The following is a 27,680-nucleotide window of genomic DNA, read 5'->3' as shown; positions in this document are numbered from 1 at the left end:
ACAACTGTGTCTAGATATTGCTGGTAAGTCCACATATCATCAGGGCTTGGTTGCTCAGGGACAATACCTAAAGTGTCTAAATCCCACAGACGATGTACAGGTGGATCAGACTCATTATCTTCAGATATTTCTCTGAAATGTAAGGGTGACTGTTCCAAGCGTAGTCATGCCACTATTGTATTGGTAGATTGTTGGTTGGTTGACGCTGGATTTTGTTGGAAAAGCACCGGTCCAGTAAGCAATTTGCCTCCGGCAGATGACAACAAATTCATTCCATGTTGTCTGGTGCATCCCGTTATAAATTTATAATAATGGTCAGCGCCTATAAGTATACCAACATCAGTGAGGCAGTCAGAATTTATTTTGTAGTCTGCTAGCCTCATGCGGTTTCGTTTAAGATATCTCGCAGTGCGAGCTAGTCCTGTGACCTGCAGGTCTGAAGGAAGTTTATCTACTACTACCGCTTGTATTGGACTAGTGGAAGATCCAAGTCTCACTAACACCTTGACTACTTGGTATTCACGAGGTCCACTATTAGTCAAGAACCCAGAAATATTCAGTCTCACACTTTTGGCAGGTTTTAATTTTAACTGCTTGACTAATTGTTGTGTGATGAAGGTTTTCTGTGATCCTTGATCAAAGAGACCTCTAGTGTTAACTCTAGATTTCCTGTCAATTAGTTTGAGTTGAGCTGTAGGCAGAGTGGTATTATTGCCTGACTCAGTAGCAAGTACATTTATTTCTTGATGTACCTTGCAATATTGTACTGTGGTAGAATTCATAAAATTCTCCCCAGTTGTCATAGATTGTGTAGAAGTTTTTCTACATAAGGCATAATGATGTACACCTTTGTTGCCTCTACTGCATAATCGTAGCTGCACTACACATTTACTGGGATCATGAGAACCTATGCACTTGGTGCATCTGTGTAATTCTTGTAGCCGTTTAATCCTGGTATTAAAGTTAGGATAAACAGGGCATTGGTAGGTGACATGTTCTTGATCACAGAACAGACACTTTCTCTCTCTGGCTGAGTTTGTCCTTTTAGTGGACATATCAGTTGTAACGTCAGAGGGAGATACAGAATAAATACCTACACTACCACTCCTTTTTCCAGTGGATGGAGTAGTCTTAGGTTTGAATTTATTGGACTTATTCAAAGTCGATTTGGGTTTGACTGAGGTGTCAAGATTAGATGGTTTAGACTCAGGTTTAATCTTATCATGAGTCTTCAACCTGTTAAGCGTTATTCTCAGTCCCTCGAATATTTGCTCGAGAGTGAGAAACTCGGTTTTATAGTGTGAGCAGATTTCTGCTAAGATATTTCGAGGCAATTTCCTCCGCAAAAGTAACTTGATTGACCATTCTGAGGCTGGTACATCAACTTTAGTACCTAAGGCCTTCACTAGAGACTCTACTTCTAGCCTGAAGCTTTGAAGTGAGTCTGGTCTGTTACTTGGTGCATTCAGATCCAGCAACTGGTAATACAGGTTAGCTATACTCAACTCCTTGTTGCAATAGTTCAACTTTAGCAGTTTTATAGCTTCCTCATAATTACTCTCAGTGAGAGCTAGGTTATTTATGACCTTTTTAGCCTCCCCTTTGAGAAGACTAATCAGGTATGAGAATTTAGAAATCCTGTCAAGAGAAGATTTCTTATGTATATGAACTTCAAATGAAGTCCAAAATGTGTCCCAATTTTCTTCATCCAGCCCTGCAAATGTAGGTAAGTCGAAAGTAGGTAGACGAACCTCAGGTAATTGATTACTGGATTGAGACATAGTATTATTTGCATTAGATATAGATTGTGTTACTATATTGGATAGTATGTCAAGTTTATCTTGAGTCTCATCTTCATACTGAGAAATATCTGCTATAAGTTTATCCATTTCATCAGGATCAGTTTCAGTTGCATTCAATAGGTTGAGATAAGACTGGATTGCAGATATAACTTGATCAAATTTTAGATCAGCCACTCTCACTGATGTTTCTAGTCGATAGGAATCAATGGGATTTGCTTTAGACAAGGTATCAGACTTATTAATTAGTCTAGTTAAATGACCTTTAAGGCCAATATAGGTTCTCCTTAATTGTTCAGGAGTAGCCATGGTGGCTTTAAGTCCAAATTTCATAGGACTTGAATAAGTATTACTAATGAAGCTTGGGTACTTGCTCATTAGTTGACAAGTAATATTGAGTATAGCCTAAATTAATCTGGCTAAATTACACTCTACCTCACTCGAAGTTGTACCGAAATGTAGTCGAAATGTACCTACCTAACAATAAGTAGCTATGGATTTTGAGCAGTGCTTGAACTTCACCATTAACTTTCTTCCGGCTAGCTCATCTCTATCACCATTAGATGTAATGGTGATCATTCAGCGGCACTCAAAATGCATACACACAAATAATGAGTACACAAATAATTAATATGGATATACTCTAATCAGAGTTACCCTAAGGTTAAATCCCACCCTTGACAGGGTCAGCACAAGAATGAATAATGTATGTACTACTAACTAGCTCAAGTCTAGTTGTAAGAATTTCTACTTAAGAAACTACAAATTTATTTAGTCTGCATTTGTGCCAAATTCATCACAATCACAGCCTAAATTCCTACCTAATAAAGGTTGGCATAGATTAATTTTGGTGCAGTAATGTGAATATATAGTTGTGCTGTATTTTTGTTTTTTTTAGATTTTATAGTTTATATAAATGTGCAATTGCACACACAGGTGAAAATACAATTATGTACAATTAATTTGGCTTGCCATCCACAGCCTTTTATGGTGATTGATTGTGTTGATCAATTCGTCAACTACATGTGACCTAGACTCACCTGACAGGTGTATTCCATCTCTTGCCAGGATTTGCCTGTATGGTCTGGCTGTAAATTGAATATAAGTGGCATCCAATCGTACTCGCTTTCTCAGCCTAAAGTTTATATATTTGGCAGCTCTTTGGTAATATTCTGGAGTCACTCCCCCCAACGATTATTATTGCTCAGTTGGCGAGGTTCCACCAATGTGAACACTACTGAACTGCTAATGAGTTTAAATGAGGAAATTATTGTTTTAAGGTGATTAATTACCTCAGCTGGGTGTCGAGTAGGATGGATGTCATTACCACCTAAATAAATAATAGTTAGATGGTGAGGCCACTCTAACGCAGGTGTTAATGTGGAGTTATTATAGAAGTTAGGAGCTGTTGCTCCTGGTGACCTGAAGATTCTTACCTCAGTGTGAGGTATAGGTCTGAGTGTTGTGGGCAATTGACTGTGTCCCACGAGTGCTACTTTATACATGAGGTATAAACAGCAAATAAATTGGTGTGAATTAGGCTAACCTATGTGGTACACTGCCGGTAGACACAATTAATAAATGTGGTTAGTTTAAACTACCTCACAAGGTGATTAGTTATTACCAATTAGTATACATCCGGTTCGATAAGGACCATAATGTGGGATATCTGGGGCTTGACTCATATATTCAATTATTTACTTACTGGATTTAATAAATCGAAGGACCACCCACTTTTGAGAAAAGAGGGAAAACTAATAAAAGTGATCATTAGAATAACACTAGAGAACCAGTGTCTATGGATAATCATTAAAAGAATAATAACTTGAAATAATGAATGGACTGTATTATTAATTAATTAAAGTCAGAGCCTCAAAGGCCTACATTGGGGGGTGTATTTCTAGAAATTCATATATATCTAGGAACCAGTGTGGTTCGCCACCAGTTCATTGTTGAGTAAATGATATAATAAATCTAAACTACTACAGATTCAAGATATGAGAACTCAAACTGTGAATATTAAAGATCATGAATTGCTGAGCAACAGTCAGAGCAAAACACATTAATTACCAATCATCATTTCTGGTAATAATCTATTCAATGCAAAGATTCTACAGGAATTGCATAAGAATCAATAATCATATTAAATAAATTTGTACGAAAAAATGTCTTAGCTTTAAGACGATTTCTGTAACATCATTTCGTCATTCGTCCTCGTGGTCACAGGATCTCCACAAAGAAAGAACTCGAGGTGAATATCACGAATGATGAGAAACAACTTGATGACTCCTCGTATACACGCTGAAATCAGAGAAATTTAAGTAGCATTTGAATAGGTTACGTTTTATTTTCAATATTCATGAAAACGGAGGAAATTGTCGAAATTTTACTAACGTTGTATATTGAGTATCCTCGCTATATGACGACAGACTACTCACAAATATATAATCTAGGATGATGCATCAAACGAGAAACATATACTTAACATGAGCATATTAAATACTGAGGTCTGCCGAAACCACGTCAGCTAGTCCCTGACGTCCACTGCTGTGTACGTGTAATTACGGGTCTTGGCTTCAATTGTTGACGCGTTATTAACTGGCTGGGCACTATAGAACACGTGGATAAGTAATGATTAACTGTTGACCGAGTATCAGCGTAATTCTTGCCGATAAATTCCCAAGTTACTACCACGTGTCTCGCCACTCTTCATGCCAGGGATGCCTTTACTCGCACAATGGCGTCGCCGCCTCCCTCAACCTGTCTCTCGCATTCACCACAGAAATTATTAATCACAAATAATTCTTTTCCTCGCAATTATGGATGTAATACGTTAATGAGAACTGGGTTGCAATTATAGGGATTTAAATATTATCATATTCTCGTTTTATGGTGTCAAACGAGAAATGGAGAAGATTTTATTTTCTCCATGACATTCGTACGTAACAGAAAGGACTGCTACTACATAACAATTTTAGTTAATAACTCTCGGTTTGAGATTATTGGGAGTTATATTATTCGTAAGTAATTATTACATGGAATACTGATAATTTTAGAGAACCACATTCAATTCTCTAACCCATTGGTAATAAATGTGTCTAACTGGACATTATCTGAGGCAATGTTGCTACTCGATTTCATGAGAATTCTAGCATTAATACACAGATGAAATGGTTAATTTATGTTGACACTACCGTTAGTGAAATTAGTAACTACTGTAGTTAGTATATAATGATAATGATTTATTATATTACATAGTAGTTTATTAGTGTTGGAAATTTCCAACATTTCTGTAGTTTCTCCATGTTCTTTTACTCAGTTGTTTCGCTACCTTGCATTCCTAGTTGAACCATGGGTTTTTCTGTTGTTTTTCGTTTTTCTCATTTTGGACGGGGATAAACCTGTCTGCAGCTTCCTGGCACTTCTGGGTGACAAAATCCATCATGACCTGCACATTCTTGTCTCTAAGTTCTGTTTCCCATGGTATTCCCCTGAGGAAGTTCCTCATCTCGTCATATTTTCCTCTTCGGTAATTCAGTCTTTTTCCTTCCGATCCCATACTTGGATAGGCTATCCCTACCTCCACCAAGTACTCAAAGGTCAGTACACTGTGGTCACTCATTCCTATGGGGGCTTCAACTTTGACTTCCCTTATTTCTGACTCATTCAGGGTGAATATCAATTCGAGTCTAGCTGGTTCATCATTGACTCTCACTCTTGTGGGTTCCTTGACATGCTGGCTCAGAAAATTCCTTGTTGCCACTTCCAAGAGTTTAGCTCTCCACGTATCTGCACCTCCATGTGGGTCCCCATTCTCCCAGTCTATCTTTCCATGGTTGAAATCGCCCATGATTAAGAGTCTTGAGCCATTCCTGCAGGCAACTGAAGCTGCTCTCACTATTATATTAATGGTTGCCATGTTGTTCCAATCAAACTCCTGTCTAGGTCTTCTGTCATTTAGGGGAAGGTTGTAAATGACTGCCACTATTATCTTAGGTCCACCCATTGTTATAGTTCCTGTTATGTAATCTCTGAATCCGTCACAGCCCGGAATTTCCATCTCATCAAAACTCCAGTCCTTCCTTATCAGCAGGGCCACTCCTCCACCTCCTCTCCCTTCCCACTCTTTCCTTACTATATAGTAGTCCTTTGGAAACACAGCATCTGTTATGACTCCTGACAATTTTGTTTCCGTTAGTCCTATTACATCAGGCTTTTCTTCTTGCGCCCTTTTTGCCAGTTCACTTGCTTTATTGGTAATCCCATCAATGTTTGAGTACATTACCTTGAAGCTCACTTTCTTTTATCCAATTTCACCCTCACTCCCCACAAGTGTAGGAAGTTGTTCCATGGTCGTTGCTACTTGGGTAGGCTCATCCTCCTGTGAGGTAGTTGCCAGGGGTTCAGGGGGAGGTGGAGTGGGGGATGGAGGGCTTAGGACTTCCTTCAGGCCTGCTTGGGGCAGGAAGAAGTCCTGGGGGTGAGGGGGCAGGGATTGCTTGGGGACAGGGCACGCCCTCCTGCGGTGTAGTTGACAGGGGTTCGGGGGGAGGTGGAGTGGAGGATAGAGGGTTTTGGTCATGCTCAGGCCTGCTTGGAGCAGGAAGAAGACCAGACAAGAGATTGGGGGGAGGTGGAGTGGGGGATTGAGGGCTTTGGTCTTGCTCAGGCCTGCTTGGGGCAGGAAGAAGACCAGGGGCTGGGAAAACAGGGGGATAATTGGGGGTAAGGGGAGGGGGAGGATTTGGGTTTCATGATGGGCATTGTGCAGGGGCAAGGAAGGGTTTGTGCTGGGGGATAGGGGGGAGCCCTATTGGGTGGTGGGCTGGGGTGTTGCATTCCCCCCTGGGGTTCTTGGGTTGCTGGATTGGGGTTCCCCACTCCCCTCTGGGGATGCTGGGTTGGAAGCTGAGATTCCCTGGCTCCCTTCCCTCTCCTTGCGCCTTTTCCTTGCATCTGCTGCCCTTACTATTTTTTTTTTTAGATATATACAAGATATCAAGATATCAAGAATGTAACAAAGAGTTGTTACATTCTTGTACAGCCACTAGTACGCGTAGCGTTTTGGGCAGGTCCCTGGAATACGATCCTGTCTCTGGTCATGTCCCTCTGAACACATACCTCTTTGTAGTTCCTTGCATACCTCAGTTTGCTCTTCTTTACTAGGATGTCCTCTTTGATGTCCTCGCTCTTGAATACTACCTTGATCAGTCTCTTTTTATCTCTGTTGTACTGGCCAATCCGGAAAAAACTTTTCTATGTCTCGTTCAGCCCCTTCCATTCCTATCTCCTTTAATATCCCTGCCACTGCAGCTTTGTCCTTAGTCCTCGTTTCCTCCCTTGTGGAGCCCTCTTGTTCCTTGACACCTACCACTACTACAGCTCTTTTCCTTTCCATTAGCTGGCTTGTGCATCTAGCTGCCTCCTGTGAGGTTACTGCTTTCATTACAACTTCCTTGACTGTGGACATTGCTCCTGGGCTCTTCAGCATTTCAGCAAAGGTTGGACCACTTGTAGGGGCCCCTGCCATTGCTACATCTCCTGGTACCTGGGGGTTGGTCCCCTGGGTCAGAGTCTGATGAGGGCCTGTTTTTAGGCTTTTTATCTCTGCTTGTGCTGCACTTAGTTCTATCTGCAGCTTACATATAGTAATTACATATACATATTGTGTATATGTGTTGTTGTTCCTACTCACAGCTGCACAGCAGTTGGTACAGCAGTTGTTGTTTGATGAGCTTTCAGCACTGTCAACACAGCAGACAGTTCACAGCATGATGAATTGTGTAGCATAGAGCGTTGTTTCGTACACAAAACATCAGGTTTTGTACACAGCATCAAAGCGTCGTTTCGAACACAGCATCGGCAGATATCGCAGATTCCTTAGCACACAGCTTGTCTGCACATAGCTTCCTTAGCACACAGCATTGGTTAGCACACAGCATTGGTTAGCACACAGCATCGGTAGGCACACAGCGTTGGTATGGCACTAACAGACAGCACGACTTCTCCTTCTCCTCCGGGGCGAGACAGCTTGCTTCTGCCTTGTGTTTTGAGCTGAACACATACCTGTGTTCACAGTTCATTTTCGTCGTCAGTGTGGTGTTGTGTTGCTGAGGAAGTCTTGGAGTAGGGTTGATATAAAGCCATTGCTTGGTTACTGACTTTAATACTTATAATGATACATGACTAGCAGCTTCCAAGCTTGGTGGGAGTCCTGTACGCTCTCTCTTGTTTACCTACTGCTGGCATATGAAACGCAGCGCATACAAACGGATGGTGCCGTTTTCTATGAACATGACAAGTAGCACAGTCAAATGTCAACTCAACTACTCAAGCATGTTCATCAGCTAACCCACAAACAGAAGCTGAGCTCCCAGAGGTACATTTTACCATATTTTGAGAGCAAAGATGATGATGACTGGGACACCTCCTAGAGGTCTTTTGATTATTTTATATACTCTAAGGCTTCATTTAAAAAAAAAAAAAACTTCAGTGACTACAAGATCAGTTAAAAGGAGAGGCTAGGCAAAGCATGGCAAACTTGCCATTGACGAAGGATGAATATGACTTAGCCATACAACTGTTACATGATAATTGTAGTGATAGGGAGACAGCAATTGTAAGTCTCTCATATCAATTATTGGATTTACCCTCTCGTAATAAAACATTTAAATCACTGCAATCATTTTGATTGTCCATAATATCTATCATCAAAGCGCTCAGTACTAAAGAATTCACAGAGGTTACAGAGTGGCTTTTGAAGGTGATTATTGAAAGGAAAATACCTAATAATATTACGGACAATCTGTGTTCACATTAAAATACTATTTTTTTATCATTACAGCAAATCTTTGAAGGACTTTAGTCATACATCAACCTGTCCTCTTAAAATAATCGTTTTTCGCTCGTATGCCTGCTATGGGCAAAAATAAATTAATTTCAAGTGAAATCGGCTCATGTAAGTGACGTACTGTCCCGTATTCTGTTTGAGTCCTCCGGCTTACTCGGTTAGGTTAGGAGAGGAAACATTCAATTAACGGTTTTCATGACGTTTTGAAACTTTAATAGAACTTCCTGCCCTCCTAACCTACAAGAGGATCCTTAACTTGCTGTTCAGGGGGAAAAAATCCAAAATTTATTTTCAATTATTTTTAATTCTCAAACTACGTCCATTTTCGGCGATACGGGTTAACGGCCAAATTCAGACGTAATTTGTAAGAAGACAGGTTGATACATAAAGTGTTTATGTTCACTGGGTAAATTCGGAGTACAAGATAAGGACTCTAAACAAGTGTCTTCAAACAAAAATTTAAAGAGTCCAAACACGCAATTAGAAATCATAGCAATATAATCCCCCATCCTTTAGGTGTAAACAAGGTAATGTTAGAACATACGCAGTATCACCCACAGCAAATAAACCTTTAGCAACACAAGCACTTAAAACAGATGAGACAAAAGGTGCTACAAGAACACCTAGATGTTTGTTCTGTCAGGAAGCACATACTGTGTACCAATGCACAGCCTATTCTTACCATACAAGTAGAGTCAATCGATTGAAGTATTTACAGTGGTTCACTCACTGTTTGCAGAAACATGATTCATGTGAATGTAACACTCAGTTGCAAACATGTAAAATATGCAGTAAGGGTGCTAACACGCCACATTCTGTAGACACACACAACACAAATATATCACCTCAGGCAAAGCCAGTAGAGGGTAAGTCCTCATCAGATGCGTAATACTGCAAAGTACAGAGCGTTGTTAATGCCTTAGTAGTACAAGCTAACACAGCAGCTACCTTGCCTACTGCACAACTGACTTTAATCAATGAAGGAACTGGTTTCAAACAAGAGGATTGTTTGATCAAGGCTCACTAAGGATCTTTATCAGTAAAAAAGTAGCTGAAGATATCTTCAACCTTCTAGTCCAAAAACATTAAGTATAACTAGATTTTTAACCAATACAAGTCGTAAGATATATCCAGAGGTAAACCCGTCCATAAACATACCAAAAGACACCCCTAAGCCATACTGGTGGATAAAGTTCCGTCAGATCTACAAGTGACTGGTCATAGAGCCGCCACTTTATTTCTGAATGAAAAAGGAATCCCATTAGCATATCCTCACATCGATTCCGACCAAACTGTTGAAATAGGAATACTGATTACTATCAACATTTCATTTTTGGGACAGTGAAATCAATTGGTATGAGTTTACAGGATGAATGCGGATAACTAGACCTGTATTCAATTTGAATCTTCATCTCCTGAAAGTTTACAACATGCAGAAACCATCATCGTTGCTTGACTGGGTAAAGAACAGTCACTACTAGAAATCTCTAACATGATTGGTGATGGACTTTAATCTGTTCATAAATTGTGGGAACTTGATGCACTTGGAATACATCCTGATCGACCAATCCCTGGTGATTCAAGTGCTTTCAATCAGTTTTTAGATACTGAACAGTATAAATATGGGCAAAATTAGGTGAGGTTACCTTTGGAAATTAACCATAAATTCAAATTCAAATGCTTATTCAGGTAAAGTACATACATGCAAGGGGTGATACAAATATTGATGAATTTATAAACAGAGCTAGTACATACAATGCCTAAAGCCACTATTATGCAAAACGTTTCGGGCAGGAAAAACACTAAAGACTAAAACTTAATACTAATTGAGATTAAAGTATAAAATGTGTTGAGAAAATATAAAAAATAAAAAAGGGGGGAACATGGCAAAAAAACAGCAAAAATACGTTTTGGCTGACAAACAGCATTGTTTAAAAATAACAGACATGGGTTGACATTATAGGGGTATAAATAAAGGTATATAAAATTATTTATAGGTATAGGTATTTATAAGGCATTATAGGTATATAAACCTTATGTACCAATTATAGCGTGGCAAATTGAGCTAATTCAAATAAAAAATAACAAAGCTAAGAAAAAATCCAGAGCATTTAAAACTTTATTATGGGAGTATTCCTTAACACCGACAAAATAATTTCATAGAAGTCGTGAAACATGACAGTAATAGAATAGGCCATTATTATTAATTACATATGGTGGTTAGTCAAGAATAAATAGCTACTCATTTAAGGATAGTTTTCAACTGCAGCTCTAAAACTAAAGCAGTAAGTCTTAACGATTGCATGGTAACTTGTTAAAGTTCGACTCAAAAGTTAAATAACATATTACTGAGATTTGCAGTAAACCGATTTGCCTTTACAGCTGAAATATGTAAAGTTTTTTTAAGATTTGGTTTACAGGAGGAAGATCGAGACTTAATGAAGTTTTTGTAGGAAGAAAACCCAGAAGATGAAAACAGTCCTGCTGAGACTTACCGATTTTCATCTTTTCTTTTAGAAGCAACATCCAGGTCGTTCACACTAATAAATATAATCTTTAATCACTGATACTAACATGTGGTTAGGCTTAATGACTGTTATATAACTGATATACTCTGCAAAGAATAAGATTAGTGGTTAACAACTCGCTTAACATGGATCCAAATTAAAGAGACGAAAACCACCACCAACCACTCTTGATTTGAAGATATGGGTATCCGGATTTTCATGTCTCTATCTTGATTAATTCAGTCTCCCTTTGCTCTCCTTCGAGCCGAGAATGATATTTTCTTTTATCAGGTGTAACAAAGTATGCCATCATCACCAGCTATTGGGTGAAATTTCCATTTTCTCCACTGTTCACTTAAACAACTTGTGACGTCATAGTTTATTTTAATCTTGGGTCCCTAAACAACTTCCTAATTCCTTCAAGGAGTGTACAGTGATCAGGTTTATATATAAACGTCCAATAGAACTCTTGTTGATCAATTGGTGGCCATGAAATAGAGTCGCATGGAAACTCGTTTAAGTCTGTTGATAACATGGCGTCTGTGTTGTTGTTGTTGACTTAAGAACGACGAAGATCAGGGATCAGATGCACCCCAGCATTCAATCCCTGATCAGCTTATCCCGGCTGCATGATACCGGGAAATTGCGAAAAGTGATGGGATTCCTACAGCCTCTTCAGTCAACGGACGTGTCAATAAAGCAAAAGATGTGAAGGATGTCTTAATGGACGTCTTCATATCTCACGTACCAGGAGTCAAGTCAAGGAGAACAAGAACCGTGAGGAGAAGAATATACAAGCTACATGCAGAATTCTGTTGTCTGATGCGAGCACTATAAAACCGTGTACAGTGAAGTAGCTGTTCCACAGTACCTTCCTGGTTTGGGCACCACCTGTAGTAAGGAAAATCCACCAACCATAGACGATGGAGATGTTCAGCCAGACAAGAGTGCCCAATCCGAAGAAGTGCCCAATCACAATCAATATAGTGATTGGGCACACTTGATTGAGTGCCCACTCCACGTCAAGGCCCTCCTTGACTTGAGGGGTCCTGTCAAAGAGATGTGAACGGCGTCGGGCCACGGATGCCAAGAGGCGCCCTTCCAGAGACTGCCCAGAGAAGGGGACTTGACGACTGTCCCCATCTTCTCCTCCAAGATGACATATCCCCCCCACAGAAGAGAGGGTTTCCAGGTTAGTAACTTTGTAAAATTACCAACTTTTGAACAAATATAACTATGTAATTTCTGATAAAAAAACATATCATTCGAATTAAGATATATTTGAGAGATAATATGATCTTGTTATGTGGATGACATATATACTCCAAAAAGTAAAATTAAGTAATCTTAGCCCGTCGAGCCAGTCCTCTATGTAAATCCATTACCATGAGAAACCACACCACCCTCAAACTACCTGAATAGTTTTTCTATATATTTTTTATTGAATGAAAGCACATTACAGTTCTAGTAAACGTCTACCTGAAACTTGCAAGAGAACTTTTGTCCTAAACAGAGATTATTCCTTAGTTATACTTTTATTGCATTATAAATCATAGATTTAAAATATGAAAAGATTATGCTAAAAATGTTTGTTCTGAAGAATTTGGTTGTCTCTAAAGTGAATTCTCAGATACACTCAATATCATATAAAGAATTCGAAAACTATTTATGATCTAGATCGTTTCATGATCATAACTTTGTAAGATGTGACGACTAATGCAACAGCTACAGGTTCCTAAAGGAAATTTATAACAGATAAATCATATATGATCAATTATATGAGAGAATGGTGAATAATTTCCCCACTCTCTTGTGATGGTCAAGCAGGTGCTTAGTCACTATTTTGAAGGTCACGCTGGCATATGGTCACTCTGGTGATGGTCACGCAGGTGATGGTCACTCTGGTGATGGTCACTCTGGCGATGGTCACTCTGGTGATGGTCACTCTGGCGATGGTCACTCTGGTGATGGTCACGCTGGTGATGGTCACTCTGGTGATGATCACTCTGGTGATGGTCACGCTGGTGATGGTCTCTCTGGTGATGGTCACTCTTGCGATGGTCACTCTGGTGATGGTCACGCTGGTGATTGTCACGCTGGTGATGGTCACGCTGGTGATGGTCACGCTGGTGATGGTCACTCTAGTGATGGTCACACTGGTGATGGTCACTCTAGTGATGGTCACGCTGGTGATGGTCACGCTGGTGATAGTCACGCTGGTGATGGTCACGCTAGTGATGGTCACTCTAGTGATGGTCACGCAGGCATATGGTCACTCTGATGATGGTCACGCTGGTGATGGTCACGCTGGTGATGGTCACGCTTGTGATGGTCATGCTGGTGATGGTCACTCTGATGATGGTCACTCTGGCGATGGTCACGCTGGTGATGGTCACGCTGGTGATGGTCACGCTGGTGATGGTCACGCTGGTGATGGTCACGCTGGTAACGGTCACGGTGGTAATGGTCACTCTGGTTATGGTCACGCTGGTGATGGTCACGCTGGTGATGGTCACGCTGGTGATGATCACGTTGGTGATGGTCGCGCTGGTGATGGTCACGCTGGTGATGGTCACGCTGGTGATGGTCACGCTGGTAATGGTCACTCTGGTGATGGTCACGCTGGTGATGGTCACGCTGGTGATGGTCACTCTAGTGATGGTCACGCTGGTGATGGTCACGCTGGTGATGGTCACTCTGGTGATGGTCACGCTGGTGATGGTCACTCTGGTGATGGTCACGCTGGTGATGGTCACTCTAGTGATGGTCACTCTGGTGATAGTCACGCAGGCATATGGTCACTCTGGTGATGGTCACGCTGGTGATGGTCACGCTGGTGATGGTCACGCTGGTGATGGTCACGCTGGTGATGGTCACGCTGGTGATGGTCACTCTGGTGATGGTCACTCTGGTGATGGTCACGCTGGTGATGGTCACGCTGGTGATGGTCACTCTAGTGATGGTCACGCTGGTGATGGTCACGCTGGTGATGGTCACGCTGGTGATGGTCACGATGGTGATGGTCACGCTGGTGATGGTCACGCTGGTGATGGTCACGCTGGTAATGGTCACGCTGGTGATGGTCACGCTGGTGATGGTCACGCTGGTGATGGTCACGCTGGTGATGGTCACGCTGGTGATGATCACGCTGGTGATGGTCACGCTGGTGATAGTCACGCTGGTGATGGTCACGCTGGTGATGATCACGCTGATGATGGTCACGCTGGTGATGGTCACGCTGGTGATGGTCACGCTGGTGATGGTCACGCTGGTGATGGTCAAGCTGGTGATGGTCACGCTGGTGATGGTCACGCTGGTGATGGTCACTCTGGTGACGGTCACTCTGGTGACGGTCACTCTGGTGATGGTCACGCTGGTGATGGTCACGCTGGTGATGGTCACGCTGGTGATGGTCACGCTAGTGATGGTCACTCTAGTGATGGTCACGCAGGCATATGGTCACTCTGGTGATGGTCACGTTGGTGATGGTCACGTTGGTGATGGTCACGCTGGTGATGGTCACGCTGGTGATGGTCACGCTGGTGATGGTCACACTGGTGATGGTCACACTGGTGATGGTCACGCTGGTGATGGTCACGCTGGTGATGGTCACGCTGGTGATGGTCACGCTGGTGATGGTCACGCTGGTGATGGTGTTACGAACCCGGATCCAGCGTCCGAGCCTGGAGCAGTGACAAACACGCCATCTGTGGGTCAGATCCCGAAACCCCCGCCAAACGAACGACGACACCTAGTGAGGACAGCGTGTACTGGCCTCGAGGACCAGTTTCCAGTCTGGTTCAGCGCTCAACACCGCCGCTCCTGACCTCTGGTGAGGTGGTGCTCCGACGACAGCGCCATCTATGGACTGGATACGTCAGGTGTTAGTATCTGAGCCTGTGAGTGTGGTGTATTAGTGTCCCAGTTATTGATGACGTGTCTGCTTACAGAGCCGACCTGGGACCACTGTGTTGAAGGTGGAGTCAGTCTACCCGAGGCAGCCAGTCTCCATACTGTGAAGTTTGCTGCAGCTGTTGTGACGTCGTCCCCCCGGAAGAACACTGTGGTGTGTTAAGCCTGCCAGTGGAGTGGCAGTGAAAGGATTTACCCGGGACCGACGGTTGGAGACGATAATCCACTGGGGTATTGAGGACAGGAGGGTGATTGGTGATATCACACGAGACTCCTGTCTAGGGCGTACCCCTTTTATCGTTCGTGGAGTGGCCGTTCCAGCCTTGGTGGCTCAGTACCTGCCAGCAGACCTGCTGGACGTGTGGTTGACGGCCTCCACGACGGTGCCCCCAGTGGACCTGTGTTGTGGCTGACCTGTGGCCAGGGTAGGCTCGGCGTTCTCAGAGGACACGTCTTGAGGCCACGAAGAAAGCACCGCGGACTCGGCACCTAGTTTCTTGATCAAGAGTCTTCAGCAGAAGACTAGATTGTGCACGATCCCCTTGTAAAGTGTTAATACCCCTCCCCCTTGTGTACTCTTTTATTCTATATATTTAATCGGTGATGGTGAACATTATATTATATTAAGTTCTTAGCTTTCTTTCCCTACTCCCTTTAAGTTAATTGCGTCACGGATCTCATCCCTTGATAGCCAATACTGGCTTGGGAACGGATACATATATCTTCCTCTAACAACATCAGAGTAAGAACCCGGTTGCGTCCCGAGAGGGCCGTAACAGATGGTCACGCTGGTGATGATCACGTTGGTGATGGTCACGCTGGTGATGGTGACGCTGGTGATGGTCACGCTGGTAATGGTCACGCTGGTGATGGTCACGCTGGTGATGGTCACTCTAGTGATGGTCACGCTGGTGATGGTCACGCTGGTAATGGTCACGCTGGTGATGGTCACTCTAGTGATGGTCACGCTGGTGATGGTCACGCTGGTGATGGTCACGCTGGTGATGGTCACTCTGGTGAAGGTCATGCTTGTGATGGTCACTCTAGTGATGGTCACGCTGGTGATAATCACGTTGGTGATGGTCACGCTGGTGATGGTCACGCTGGTGATGGTCACGCTGGTAATGGTCACTCTGGTGATGGTCACGCTGGTGATGGTCACTCTAGTGATGGTCACGCTGGTGATGGTCACGCTGGTGATGGTCACGCTGGTGATGATCACGTTGGTGATGGTCACGCTGGTGATGGTCACGCTGGTGATGGTCACGCTAGTGATGGTCACTCTAGTGATGGTCACGCAGGCATATGGTCACTCTGATGATGGTCACGCTGGTGATGGTCACGCTGGTGATGGTCACGCTCGTGATGGTCACGCTGGTGATGGTCACTCTAGTGATGGTCACGCAGGCATATGGTCACTCTGGTGATGGTCACGCTGGTAATGGTCACGCTGGTGATGGTCACGCTGGTGATGGTCACGCTGGTGATGGTCACGCTGGTGATGGTCACGCTGGTGATGATCACGTTGGTGATGGTCACGCTGGTGATGGTCACGCTGGTGATGGTCACGCTGGTAATGGTCTCGCTGGTGATGGTCACGCTGGTGATGGTCACGCTGGTGTTGGTCACGCTGGTGATGGTCACGCTTTTGATGGTCACGCTGGTGATGATCACGCTGGTGATGGTCACGCTGGTGATGGTCACGTTGGTGATGGTTACGCTGGTGATGATCACGCTGATGAGTGTCACGCTGGTGATGGTCACGCTGGTGATGATCACGCTGATGATGGTCACGCTGGTGATGGTCACTCTAGTGATGGTCACGCAGGAATATGGTCACTCTGGTGATGGTCACTCTAGTGATGGTCACGCTGGTGATGGTCACGCTGGTGATGGTCACGCTGGTGATGGTCACGCTGGTGATGGTCACGCTGGTGATGATCACGTTGGTGATGGTCACGCTGGTAATGGTCACGCTGGTGATGGTCACGCTGGTGATGGTCACGCTGGTAATGGTCTCGCTGGTGATGGTCACGCTGGTGATGGTCACGCTGGTGTTGGTCACGCTGGTGATGGTCACGCTTTTGATGGTCACGCTGGTGATGATCACGCTGGTGATGGTCACGCTGGTGATGGTCACGCTGGTGATGGTTACGCTGGTGATGATCACGCTGATGAGTGTCACGCTGGTGATGGTCACGCTGGTGATGATCACGCTGATGATGGTCACGCTGGTGATGGTCACGCTGGTGATGGTCACGCTGGTGATGGTCACTCTGGTGATGGTCTTTCTGGTGATGGTCACTCTGGTGATGGTCACGCTGGTGATGGTCACTCTAGTGATGGTCACGCTGGTGATGGTCACTCTAGTGATGGTCACGCTGGTGATGGTCACGCTGGTGATGGTCACTCTAGTGATGGTCACGCAGGCATATGGTCACTCTGGTGATGGTCACGCTGGTGATGGTCACGCTGGTGATGGTCACGCTGGTGATGGTCACGCTGGTGATGGTCACTCTGGTGATGGTCACGCTGGTGATGGTCACGCTCGTGATGGTCACGCTGGTGATGGTCACTCTAGTGATGGTCACTCTGGTGATGGTCACGCAGGCATATGGTCACTCTGGTGATGGTCACGCTGGTGATGGTCACGCTGGTGATGGTCACGCTGGTGATGGTCACGCTGGTGATGGTCACTCTGGTGATGGTCACTCTGGTGATGGTCACGCTGGTGATGGTCACGCTAGTGGTCACTCTAGTGATGGTCACGCTGGTGATGGTCACGCTAGTGATGGTCACGCTGGTGATGGTCACGCTGGTGATGGTCACGCTGGTGATGATCACGTTGGTGATGGTCACGCTGGTGATGGTCACGCTGGTGATGATCACGCTGGTGATGGTCACGCTGGTAATGGTCACGCTGGTGATGATCACGCTGATGATGGTCACGCTGGTGATGGTCACGCTGGTTATGGTCACGCTGGTTATGGTCACTCTGGTGATGGTCAGTCTGGTGATGGTCATTCTGGTGATGGTCATTCTGGTGATGGTCACTCTGGTGATGGTCACGCTGGTGATGGTCACGCTGGTGATGGTCACTCTAGTGATGGTCACTCTAGTGATGGTCACTCTAGTGATGGTCACGATGGTGATGGTCACGCTTGTGATGGTCACGCTGGTGATGGTCACGCTGGTGATGGTCACGCTGGTGATGATCACGTTGGTGATGGTCACGCTGGTGATGGTCACGCTGGTGATGGTCACGCTAGTGATGGTCACGCAGGCATATGGTCACTCTGATGATGGTCACGCTGGTGATGGTCACGCTGGTGATGGTCACGCTTGTGATGGTCATGCTGGTGATGGTCACTCTGGTGATGGTCACTCTGGCGATGGTCACGCTGGTGATGGTCACGCTGGTGATGGTCACGCTGGTGATGGTCACGCTGGTGATGGTCACGCTGGTAACGGTCACGGTGGTAATGGTCACTCTGGTTATGGTCACGCTGGTGATGGTCACGCTGGTGATGGTCACGCTGGTGATGATCACGTTGGTGATGGTCGCGCTGGTGATGGTCACGCTGGTGATGGTCACGCTGGTGATGGTCACGCTGGTAATGGTCACTCTGGTGATGGTCACGCTGGTGATGGTCACGCTGGTGATGGTCACTCTAGTGATGGTCACGCTGGTGATGGTCACGCTGGTGATGGTCACTCTGGTGATGGTCACTCTGGTGATGGTCACGCTGGTGATGGTCACTCTGGTGATGGTCACGCTGGTGATGGTCACTCTAGTGATGGTCACTCTGGTGATAGTCACGCAGGCATATGGTCACTCTGGTGATGGTCACTCTGGTGATGGTCACGCTGGTGATGGTCACTCTGGTGATGGTCACGCTGGTGATGGTCACTCTAGTGATGGTCACTCTGGTGATAGTCACGCAGGCATATGGTCACTCTGGTGATGGTCACGCTGGTGATGGTCACGCTGGTGATGGTCACGCTGGTGATGGTCACGCTGGTGATGGTCACTCTGGTGATGGTCACTCTGGTGATGGTCACGCTGGTGATGGTCACGCTGGTGATGGTCACTCTAGTGATGGTCACGCTGGTGATGGTCACGCTGGTGATGGTCACGCTGGTGATGGTCACGATGGTGATGGTCACGCTGGTGATGGTCACGCTGGTGATGGTCACGCTGGTAATGGTCACGCTGGTGATGGTCACGCTGGTGATGGTCACGCTGGTGATGGTCACGCTGGTGATGGTCACGCTGGTGATGGTCACGCTGGTGATGATCACGTTGGTGATGGTCACGCTGGTAATGGTCACGCTCGTGATGGTCACGCTGGTGATGGTCACGCTGGTAATGGTCTCGCTGGTGATGGTCACGCTGGTGATGGTCACGCTGGTGTTGGTCACGCTGGTGATGGTCACGCTTTTGATGGTCACGCTGGTGATGATCACGCTGGTGATGGTCACGCTGGTGATGGTCACGCTGGTGATGGTTACGCTGGTGATGATCACGCTGATGAGTGTCACGCTGGTGATGGTCACGCTGGTGATGATCACGCTGATGATGGTCACGCTGGTGATGGTCACTCTAGTGATGGTCACGCAGGCATATGGTCACTCTGGTGATGGTCACTCTAGTGATGGTCACGCTGGTGATGGTCACGCTGGTGATGGTCACGCTGGTGATGGTCACGCTGGTGATGGTCACGCTGGTGATGATCACGTTGGTGATGGTCACGCTGGTAATGGTCACGCTGGTGATGATCACGTTGGTGATGGTCACGCTGGTAATGGTCACGCTGGTGATGGTCACGCTGGTGATGGTCACGCTGGTAATGGTCTCGCTGGTGATGGTCACGCTGGTGATGGTCACGCTGGTGTTGGTCACGCTGGTGATGGTCACGCTTTTGATGGTCACGCTGGTGATGATCACGCTGGTGATGGTCACGCTGGTGATGGTCACGCTGGTGATGGTTACGCTGGTGATGATCACGCTGATGAGTGTCACGCTGGTGATGGTCACGCTGGTGATGATCACGCTGATGATGGTCACGCTGGTGATGGTCACGCTGGTGATGGTCACGCTGGTGATGGTCACTCTGGTGATGGTCTTTCTGGTGATGGTCACTCTGGTGATGGTCACGCTGGTGATGGTCACTCTAGTGATGGTCACGCTGGTGATGGTCACTCTAGTGATGGTCACGCTGGTGATGGTCACGCTGGTGATGGTCACGCAGGCATATGGTCACTCTGGTGATGGTCACGCTGGTGATGGTCACGCTGGTGATGGTCACGCTGGTGATGGTCACGCTGGTGATGGTCACTCTGGTGATGGTCACGCTGGTGATGGTCACGCTCGTGATGGTCACGCTGGTGATGGTCACTCTAGTGATGGTCACTCTGGTGATGGTCACGCAGGCATATGGTCACTCTGGTGATGGTCACGCTGGTGATGGTCACGCTGGTGATGGTCACGCTGGTGATGGTCACGCTGGTGATGGTCACTCTGGTGATGGTCACTCTGGTGATGGTCACGCTGGTGATGGTCACGCTAGTGGTCACTCTAGTGATGGTCACGCTGGTGATGGTCACGCTAGTGATGGTCACGCTGGTGATGGTCACGCTGGTGATGGTCACGCTGGTGATGATCACGTTGGTGATGGTCACGCTGGTGATGGTCACGCTGGTGATGATCACGCTGGTGATGGTCACGCTGGTAATGGTCACGCTGGTGATGGTCACGCTGGTGATGGTCACGCTGGTGATGGTCACTCTGGTGATGGTCACGCTGGTGATGATCACGCTGGTGATGGTCACGCTGGTGATGGTCACGCTGGTGATGATCACGCTGATGATGGTCACGCTGGTGATGGTCACGCTGGTGATGATCACGCTGATGATGGTCACGCTGGTGATGGTCACGCTGGTTATGGTCACGCTGGTTATGGTCACTCTGGTGATGGTCAGTCTGGTGATGGTCATTCTGGTGATGGTCATTCTGGTGATGGTCACTCTGGTGATGGTCACGCTGGTGATGGTCACGCTGGTGATGGTCACTCTAGTGATGGTCACTCTAGTGATGGTCACTCTAGTGATGGTCACGATGGTGATGGTCACGCTGGTGATGGTCACGCTGGTGATGGTCACGCTGGTGATGGTCACGCTGGTGATGATCACGTTGGTGATGGTCACGCTAGTGATGGTCACTCTAGTGATGGTCACGCAGGCATATGGTCACTCTGATGATGGTCACGCTGGTGATGGTCACGCTGGTGATGGTCACGCTTGTGATGGTCATGCTGGTGATGGTCATGCTGGTGATGGTCACTCTGGTGATGGTCACTCTGGCGATGGTCACGCTGGTGATGGTCACGCTGGTGATGGTCACGCTGGTGATGGTCACGCTGGTGATGATCACGTTGGTGATGGTCGCGCTGGTGATGGTCACGCTGGTGATGGTCACGCTGGTGATGGTCACGCTGGTAATGGTCACTCTGGTGATGGTCACGCTGGTGATGGTCACTCTGGTGATGGTCACTCTAGTGATGGTCACGCTGGTGATGGTCACGCTGGTGATGGTCACTCTGGTGATGGTCACTTTGGTGATGGTCACGCTGGTGATGGTCACTCTGGTGATGGTCACGCTGGTGATGGTCACTCTAGTGATGGTCACTCTGGTGATAGTCACGCAGGCATATGGTCACTCTGGTGATGGTCACGCTGGTGATGGTCACGCTGGTGATGGTCACGCTGGTGATGGTCACGCTGGTGATGGTCACTCTGGTGATGGTCACTCTGGTGATGGTCACGCTGGTGATGGTCACGCTGGTGATGGTCACTCTAGTGATGGTCACGCTGGTGATGGTCACGCTGGTGATGGTCACGCTGGTGATGGTCACGATGGTGATGGTCACGCTGGTGATGGTCACGCTGGTGATGGTCACGCTGGTAATGGTCACGCTGGTGATGGTCACGCTGGTGATGGTCACGCTGGTGATGGTCACGCTGGTGATATTCACGCTGGTGATGATCACGCTGGTGATGGTCACGCTGGTGATAGTCACGCTGGTGATGGTCACGCTGGTGATGATCACGCTGATGATGGTCACGCTGGTGATGGTCACGCTGGTGATGGTCACGCTGGTGATGGTCACGCTGGTGATGGTCAAGCTAGTGATGGTCACGCTGGTGATGGTCACGCTGGTGATGGTCACTCTGGTGACGGTCACTCTGGTGACGGTCACTCTGGTGATGGTCACGCTGGTGATGGTCACGCTGGTGATGGTCACGCTGGTGATGGTCACGCTAGTGATGGTCACTCTAGTGATGGTCACGCAGGCATATGGTCACTCTGGTGATGGTCACGTTGGTGATGGTCACGCTGGTGATGGTCACGCTGGTGATGGTCACGCTGGTGATGGTCACACTGGTGATGGTCACGCTGGTGATGGTCACGCTGGTGATGGTCACGCTGGTGATGGTCACGCTGGTGATGGTCACGCTGGTGATGGTCACGCTGGTGATGGTCACGCTGGTGATGGTCACGCTGGTGATGGTGTTACGAACCCGGATCCAGCGTCCGAGCCTGGAGCAGTGACAAACACGCCATCTGTGGGTCAGCTCCCGAAACCCCCGCCAAACGAACGACGACACCTAGTGAGGACAGCGTGTACTGGCCTCGAGGACCAGTTTCCAGTCTGGTTCAGCGCTCAACACCGCCGCTCCTGACCTCTGGTGAGGTGGTGCTCCGACGACAGCGCCATCTATGGACTGGATACGTCAGGTGTTATTATCTGAGCCTGTGAGTGTGGTGTATTAGTGTCCCAGTTATTGATGACGTGTCTGCTTACAGAGCCGACCTGGGACCACTGTGTTGAAGGTGGAGTCAGTCTACCCGAGGCAGCCAGTCTCCATACTGTGAAGTTTGCTGCAGCTGTTGTGACGTCGTCCCCCCGGAAGAACACTGTGGTGTGTTAAGCCTGCCAGTGGAGTGGCAGTGAAAGGATTTACCCGGGACCGACGGTTGGAGACGATAATCCACTGGGGTATTGAGGACAGGAGGGTGATTGGTGATATCACACGAGACTCCTGTCTAGGGCGTACCCCTTTTATCGTTCGTGGAGTGGCCGTTCCAGCCTTGGTGGCTCAGTACCTGCCAGCAGACCTGCTGGACGTGTGGTTGACGGCCTCCACGACGGTGCCCCCAGTGGACCTGTGTTGTGGCTGACCTGTGGCCAGGGTAGGCTCGGCGTTCTCAGAGGACACGTCTTGAGGCCACGAAGAAAGCACCGCGGACTCGGCACCTAGTTTCTTGATCAAGAGTCTTCAGCAGAAGACTAGATTGTGCACGATCCCCTTGTAAAGTGTTAATACCCCTCCCCCTTGTGTACTCTTTTATTCTATATATTTAATCGGTGATGGTGAACATTATATTATATTAAGTTCTTAGCTTTCTTTCCCTACTCCCTTTAAGTTAATTGCGTCACGGATCTCATCCCTTGATAGCCAATACTGGCTTGGGAACGGATACATATATCTTCCTCTAACAACATCAGAGTAAGAACCCCGTTGCGTCCCGAGAGGGCCGTAACAGATGGTCACGCTGGTGATGATCACGTTGGTGATGGTCACGCTGGTGATGGTGACGCTGGTGATGGTCACGCTGGTAATGGTCACGCTGGTGATGGTCACGCTGGTGATGGTCACTCTAGTGATGGTCACGCTGGTGATGGTCACGCTGGTAATGGTCACGCTGGTGATGGTCACTCTAGTGATGGTCACGCTGGTGATGGTCACGCTGGTGATGGTCACGCTGGTGATGGTCACTCTGGTGATGGTCACGCTTGTGATGGTCACTCTAGTGATGGTCACGCTGGTGATAATCACGTTGGTGATGGTCACGCTGGTGATGGTCACGCTGGTGATGGTCACGCTGGTAATGGTCACTCTGGTGATGGTCACGCTGGTGATGGTCACTCTAGTGATGGTCACGCTGGTGATGGTCACTCTAGTGATGGTCACGCTGGTGATGGTCACTCTGGTGATGGTCACGCTGGTGATGGTCACGCAGGCATATGGTCACTCTGGTGATGGTCACGCTGGTGATGGTCACGCTGGTGATGGTCACTCTGGTGATGGTCACGCTGGTGATGGTCACGCTGGTGATGGTCACGCTCGTGATGGTCACGCTGGTGATGGTCACTCTAGTGATGGTCACGCAGGCATATGGTCACTCTGGTGATGGTCACGCTGGTAATGGTCACGCTGGTGATGGTCACGCTGGTGATGGTCACTCTGGTGATGGTCACTCTGGTGATGGTCACGCTGGTGATGGTCACGCTGGTGATGGTCACTCTAGTGATGGTCACGCTGGTGATGGTCACGCTGGTGATGGTCACGCTGGTGATGGTCACGCTGGTGATGGTCACGCTGGTGATGATCACGTTGGTGATGGTCACGCTGGTAATGGTCACGCTGGTGATGGTCACGCTGGTGATGGTCACGCTGGTGATGGTCACGCTGGTAATGGTCTCGCTGGTGATGGTCACGCTGGTGATGGTCACGCTGGTGTTGGTCACGCTGGTGATGGTCACGCTTTTGATGGTCACGCTGGTGATGATCACGCTGGTGATGGTCACGCTGGTGATGGTCACGCTGGTGATGGTTACGCTGGTGATGATCACGCTGATGAGTGTCACGCTGGTGATGGTCACGCTGGTGATGATCACGCTGATGATGGTCACGCTGGTGATGGTCACGCTGGTGATGGTCACGCTGGTGATGGTCACTCTGGTGATGGTCTTTCTGGTGATGGTCACTCTGGTGATGGTCACGCTGGTGATGGTCACTCTAGTGATGGTCACGCTGGTGATGGTCACTCTAGTGATGGTCACGCTGGTGATGGTCACGCTGGTGATGGTCACGCAGGCATATGGTCACTCTGGTGATGGTCACGCTGGTGATGGTCACGCTGGTGATGGTCACGCTGGTGATGGTCACGCTGGTGATGGTCACTCTGGTGATGGTCACGCTGGTGATGGTCACGCTCGTGATGGTCACGCTGGTGATGGTCACTCTAGTGATGGTCACTCTGGTGATGGTCACGCAGGCATATGGTCACTCTGGTGATGGTCACGCTGGTGATGGTCACGCTGGTGATGGTCACGCTGGTGATGGTCACGCTGGTGATGGTCACTCTGGTGATGGTCACTCTGGTGATGGTCACGCTGGTGATGGTCACGCTAGTGGTCACTCTAGTGATGGTCACGCTGGTGATGGTCACGCTAGTGATGGTCACGCTGGTGATGGTCACGCTGGTGATGGTCACGCTGGTGATGATCACGTTGGTGATGGTCACGCTGGTGATGGTCACGCTGGTGATGATCACGCTGGTGATGGTCACGCTGGTAATGGTCACGCTGGTGATGGTCACGCTGGTGATGGTCACGCTGGTGATGGTCACTCTGGTGATGGTCACGCTGGTGATGATCACGCTGGTGATGGTCACGCTGGTGATGGTCACGCTGGTGATGATCACGCTGATGATGGTCACGCTGGTGATGGTCACGCTGGTGATGATCACGCTGATGATGGTCACGCTGGTGATGGTCACGCTGGTTATGGTCACGCTGGTTATGGTCACTCTGGTGATGGTCAGTCTGGTGATGGTCATTCTGGTGATGGTCATTCTGGTGATGGTCACTCTGGTGATGGTCACGCTGGTGATGGTCACGCTGGTGATGGTCACTCTAGTGATGGTCACTCTAGTGATGGTCACTCTAGTGATGGTCACGATAGTGATGGTCACGCTGGTGATGGTCACGCTGGTGATGGTCACGCTGGTGATGGTCACGCTGGTGATGATCACGTTGGTGATGGTCACGCTGGTGATGGTCACGCTGGTGATGGTCACGCTGGTGATGGTCACGCTGGTGACGGTCACTCTGGTGACGGTCACTCTGGTGATGGTCACTCTCGTGATGGTCACGCTGGTGATGGTCACGCTGGCGATGGTCACGCTGGTGATGGTCACGCTGGCGATGGTCACTCTGGCGATGGTCACTCTGGCGATGGTCACTCTGGTGATGGTCACGCTGGTGATTGTCACGCTGGAGATGGTCACACTGGTGATGGTGTCTCTGGTGATGGTCACGCTGGTATTTGGTCTCTCTGGTGATGGTCACTCTGGTGATGGTCACTCTGGTGATGGTCACTCTGGTGATGGTCACGCTGGTGATGGTCACGCTGGTGATGGTCACTCTAGTGCTGGTCACGCTGGTGATGGTCACACTAGTGATGGTCACGCTGGTGATGGTCACGCTGGTGATGGTCACGCTGGTGATGATCACGTTGGTGATGGTCACGCTGGTGATGGTCACGCTGGTGATGGTCACGCTGGTGATGGTCACGCTGGTAATGGTCACGCTGGTGATGGTCACGCTGGTGATGGTCACGCTGGTGATGGTCACGCTGGTGATGATCACGCTGGTGATGGTCACGCTGGTGATAGTCACGCTGGTGATGGTCACGCTGGTGATGATCACGCTGATGATGGTCACGCTGGTGATGGTCACGCTGGTGATGGTCACGCTGGTGATGGTCACGCTGGTGATGGTCAAGCTGGTGATGGTCACGCTGGTGATGGTCACGCTGGTGATGGTCACTCTAGTGCTGGTCACGCTGGTGATGGTCACACTAGTGATGGTCACGCTGGTAATGGTCACGCTGGTGATGGTCACGCTGGTGATGGTCACGCTGGTGATGGTCACGCTGGTGATGATCACGCTGGTGACGGTCACTCTGGTGATGGTCACGCTGGTGATGGTCACGCTGGTGATGGTCACGCTGGTGATGGTCACGCTGGCGATGGTCACTCTGGCGATGGTCACTCTGGCGATGGTCACTCTGGTGATGGTCACTCTGGTGATGTTCACTCTGGTGATGTTCACTCTGGTGATGTTCACTCTGGTGATGGTCACTCTGGTGATGTTCACTCTGGTGATGGTCACTCTGGTGATGGTCACGCTGGTGATTGTCACGCTGGAGATGGTCACACTGGTGATGATGTCTATGGTGATGGTCACGCTGGTTATGGTCACTCTGGTGATGGTCACTCTGTTGATGGTCACTCTGGTGATGGTCATTCTGGTGATGGTCACTCTGATGATGGTCACGCGGGTGATGGTCACGCTGGTGATGGTCACTCTAGTGATGGTCACGCTGGTGATGGTCACGCTGGTGATGGTCACGCTGGTGATGGTCACGCTGGTGATGATCACGTTGGTGATGGTCACGCTGGTGATGGTCACGCTGGTGATGGTCACTCTGGTGACGGTCACTCTGGTGATGGTCACTCTCGTGATGGTCACGCTGGTGATGGTCACGCTGGCGATGGTCACGCTGGTGATGGTCACGCTGGTGATTGTCATGCTGGAGATGGTCACACTGGTGATGGTGTCTCTGGTGATGGTCACGCTGGTATTTGGTCTCTCTGGTGATGGTCACGCTGGTGATGGTCACTCTGGTGATGGTCACTCAGGGGATGGTCATGCTGGTGCTGGTCACTCTTGTTACGGCTCTACTGGGACGCAACCCCGG

At 48.0% G+C, this 27,680-nt stretch overlaps 1 protein-coding gene across 1 annotated transcript in view; it reads right to left on the bottom strand.

The window, feature by feature from the left end:
* LOC138372327 (uncharacterized) overlaps window positions 1-27,226 on the bottom strand; it is a 46,746-nt gene extending 19,520 nt beyond the window's left edge. Inside the window, exons 1-3 of the mRNA XM_069337609.1 lie at window positions 26,807-27,226; window positions 7,237-7,431; window positions 1,815-2,036 (exon numbers count right to left, since the gene is read on the bottom strand). Of these exons, the coding sequence (XP_069193710.1) occupies window positions 1,815-2,036; window positions 7,237-7,431; window positions 26,807-27,226 (837 nt within the window). The remainder of the gene's footprint in view (window positions 1-1,814; window positions 2,037-7,236; window positions 7,432-26,806) is intronic.
* Window positions 27,227-27,680: the final 454 nt, after the last annotated feature.

The sequence above is a fragment of the Procambarus clarkii genome, chromosome 38, assembly GCF_040958095.1.
Source record: "Procambarus clarkii isolate CNS0578487 chromosome 38, FALCON_Pclarkii_2.0, whole genome shotgun sequence".
NCBI lineage: Eukaryota > Metazoa > Arthropoda > Malacostraca > Decapoda > Cambaridae > Procambarus > Procambarus clarkii.
Note: the sequence above shows the minus strand (reverse complement) of the source record. Positions and strands in the feature narration are given on the sequence as shown.